Genomic DNA, 3,454 nt, shown 5'->3' on the forward strand with positions numbered 1-3,454 from the left:
CCAAAATTCAAAAGTTCCAGACCGTATTGCATTTGTTGATTCCGTTGAGCCCTTTTTTTTTTATTTTTTTCAATAAATGCATTTTACAATAGTATTGCAATAAAAAGAACATAGGGTCAAAAAATAGGGACAAATTCTGAATTTACGTGTGATATTCATACATCAATGTATCCATAATGGTGCCCCACCCTCTACACATGGAAGGAAATTCACTTCGAATAAAATATAATTTATTCGAAATAAGACCCCCTACATGTGAGGGAAGGTGAATACCATCATAGACATCACATTATCTATATGCAACATATTCTATATTATTTTATTAAAAAATGTATTATTGAAATAAGATCACACCACTACTCAAGAATGCATTTTGATGAAGGGCTCAAACAAGGGCTTAACATATTGAGTAAAAACAAGAACATTTAAAACCCACGGTATAAAATCCAACTGATAACCTTCAAATCTAAAATAGCATCACAAGATGTTTACAAGGTACAGGCAGTATAGATCTAACATCAAAGTCCGTTAATAATAGAACTATTCAAGTCCAGACTCAACTATGCGGAAGCATACATCAGATTAAAATCAAAGTGCAGATGAAAGTTGGGGCGACATTTTTCTCATAACCATACTACTGATAACCTCCCGACTGTGGTACGTTATACCCAGCTTGAGCTGGTGCTGGTTGTGTATAAACCGACTGTCCAGTGGCAGGTGCACCATAACCTGCAGGACCCTGGGCACTACCATATGCAGGATCTATCTGCCCTTGATAACCGTAAGCTGTGGTATTTGCTGCTGGTTGTTCATTGTGGCCAGGCTGAGTAGATGGATAAGAACCATAACCTCCAGTAGGTCCAGCCTGTATATATGCAGGAGTCTGTTGTCCACCAGGCTGACCATACCCAGCAACAGGTTGACCACCTTGCACAGGATAACCAGAACCAGATGCTGTGGTAGATGGTGGATGACTGTATCCATCAGCAGGAGGTACAGAACCATATGGAGCATAGCTATGCTGCACCGGTCCAGTTGACACATATGGATATGGCTGTTGAGGTGGCACAGTTTGACCATATGCTTGAGATGGCGCAGCAGGACCTTGATAGGAAACTTCTCCGAGTTGGTTAGGCCTAGGCTGACCATAAGATTGAGAATGGTGTACCTGTGGCTGCACATCATACATTGGTGGCTTACCATATTGGTCCTGTGAACCATACCCTGAATATGTACCACTTTGAGCATAAGCTGTTGGCTGAGAACCCGTGTTCCCAAACTGTTGTGAGGACACATAGTCATCATATTTCACTTCACTGTACCCAGGAAGACCAAAGTGTTGTGCAGGTGTTTGAGAGTAAGGAGTTGGCTGTCCATAGTTGATCTGTTAATGAAATGTGCCAGAACACGGACCTCAAAACATTAGTATGAATATCTGGCAGACGTACAAATGAAATAATAACTAAACTGCCAACCTGAGGTGAGGGCCCCTGCATTGTAGCTGGTGGCCTTTGCTCCCAGCTTGGACCATAGCTGTTTCGTGGTGCCTGTTGTGGAGGATACTGACCATATGCTTGAGGTGGATATAAAGAATTCTGAGAAGGATTTGGTCCTCTTTGCAGATAATCATAAGCTGAGAACTGTGCCTGATGGGGCCCACGAGGTCCCCATTGTGAAGCAACAGATCCACGAGGATGAAAAGCCTGCTGGTTATATCCACTAGAGAGAGGCGATTGCCATATGGTCTGAACAAAAAAAAGTTGGGAAAAAAAATTGAAGAAACCAAAGCATCATTTACTAGAATGTCGTGAAAAGCACTTAAAATGCTAGGTGAATAGACTTGCCTTTCATTTATAAATCAATAGAAAGAAAAAATTGTAATAAATTAAAAAAGAGTATCAAATTGACAGTAAAATCCATAAAACAAATAAAATACAATCTGAAAGCTCGAAAAGCAAATAAATTATCATCTAGGATTATGCAGGGCATACTCAAAGATTGCAAGTGAAAACATTCAAGTCATGCTTATTTCAAATAGAATTAGGACATAGATGCCATAAGAAAAAGCTAGAAAGCAAAATAAAATTTCAGAAGTATGTGCAATCCACAGAATTACAACATAACCGTTGGCCAAATTCTTCAGAATTTGTAACTAGACATCTCTTTTTCTATGTGGTAAGTACATTGAAGTTTCAGAATATGTTTTGCCTTTCTGTTTAACAATACTATTTTATTGCTGATCCCCAAGAATGCCACTACATGGTACACTGGAGATTGCATTCATTTTAAGTAATTATCCCACTTTCACGAAACCTCATCCAGTATTTCAGCTTACACAGATTATTTTCTATTCCATAATCAACTGCAACTGAACATTACCCCCAAAAGAAAAGCATCGATAGATAATAACAAACAACCTAAAGCATGCTATCATCTTACAAAAGTGAAAGCAGCCAAAGATGTATGAGGAAATTCATGAAAACATTAAAAAGGCATTTGGAGGGAAAGGAAAAAAAAAGAAAAAAAAGGAAAAAAGGTTAATCCAAAGTCCACCTGAGCAATTCAGATAACTTAAATGAAAGTAATAATATTCAATGTGTCTTATTAAAGATGATATAACTAGATGAACATATACAGAAAATGGCAACAGCAGATTTTCAAAGTTTCTTGTCACATCAAATCAAAAATCTGGAGATAAAGATACTAAGTTACTTCAGAAGACGTAGTTGACTGGGTATGACCACTTTCCAATCTCAAAAATACGATGGGAGGCATACCAGATAGCACATATTGCTATTAGTTTCTAAATCTCAAAGCATCTTACCAACTATTTACATCCTGCAATGTTGAAGGTTAATCCTTGATACCTCTCTTCCATGGACGAGAATGAATAGTGGTTGTCTATTGATACACCATGAGGACAATGTCTGGCCCGAAGTAAAGGCAAAAGCCAAATCTGCATTTTTAAAGCCAACCAATTCGAAATCGGCAACTTCAAGACAAATAAATCATGGAAACCGACATCTGATTTGAATATAAGATCTTCCTAAGAGAATTCAAGATCTTGACACACTGGTATACAATCAACAAGCTCACAGTCCATGGTATCATCATAAACAAATTTTTTCAGCCCAAGGTTTCACTCAGTTGTAAAGAATATTATGGCTTTGGCAAATATGTGGCCCTTTACAAACATGTGGCCAACAATATCAGGATTTTGGACAATCAAGTGATGCAATGATTTGATACTAAAGCAAAGGGCAACTGACTCAATGTTGCTATCAATCCAAAAATTAATTTACAGAAACCTAGTTGTATGCCGATATCTTATTTCAAAAGCCTATTTGACATCCTTTATTGACAAACGTAAATATAGAGCAGCAGATTTATTTGTCAATTAACTAAGCAAACCAAAATATCACTGCGATATGTTCACTATGCATATCACTGATGT

At 37.7% G+C, this 3,454-nt stretch overlaps 1 protein-coding gene across 1 annotated transcript in view; it reads right to left on the reverse strand.

The window, feature by feature from the left end:
- Nucleotides 1-438: 438 nt before the first annotated feature.
- The window catches only part of LOC111394130, a 14,198-nt gene continuing 11,182 nt past the window's right edge, over nucleotides 439-3,454 (reverse strand). The window contains exons 12-14 of the mRNA XM_023019905.1: nucleotides 2,868-3,010; nucleotides 1,476-1,745; nucleotides 439-1,384 (exon numbers count right to left, since the gene is read on the reverse strand). Of these exons, the coding sequence (XP_022875673.1) occupies nucleotides 635-1,384; nucleotides 1,476-1,745; nucleotides 2,868-3,010 (1,163 nt within the window). The 3' untranslated portion in view covers nucleotides 439-634. The remainder of the gene's footprint in view (nucleotides 1,385-1,475; nucleotides 1,746-2,867; nucleotides 3,011-3,454) is intronic.

Source organism: Olea europaea, chromosome 5, assembly GCF_002742605.1.
Source record: "Olea europaea var. sylvestris chromosome 5, O_europaea_v1, whole genome shotgun sequence".
NCBI lineage: Eukaryota > Viridiplantae > Streptophyta > Magnoliopsida > Lamiales > Oleaceae > Olea > Olea europaea.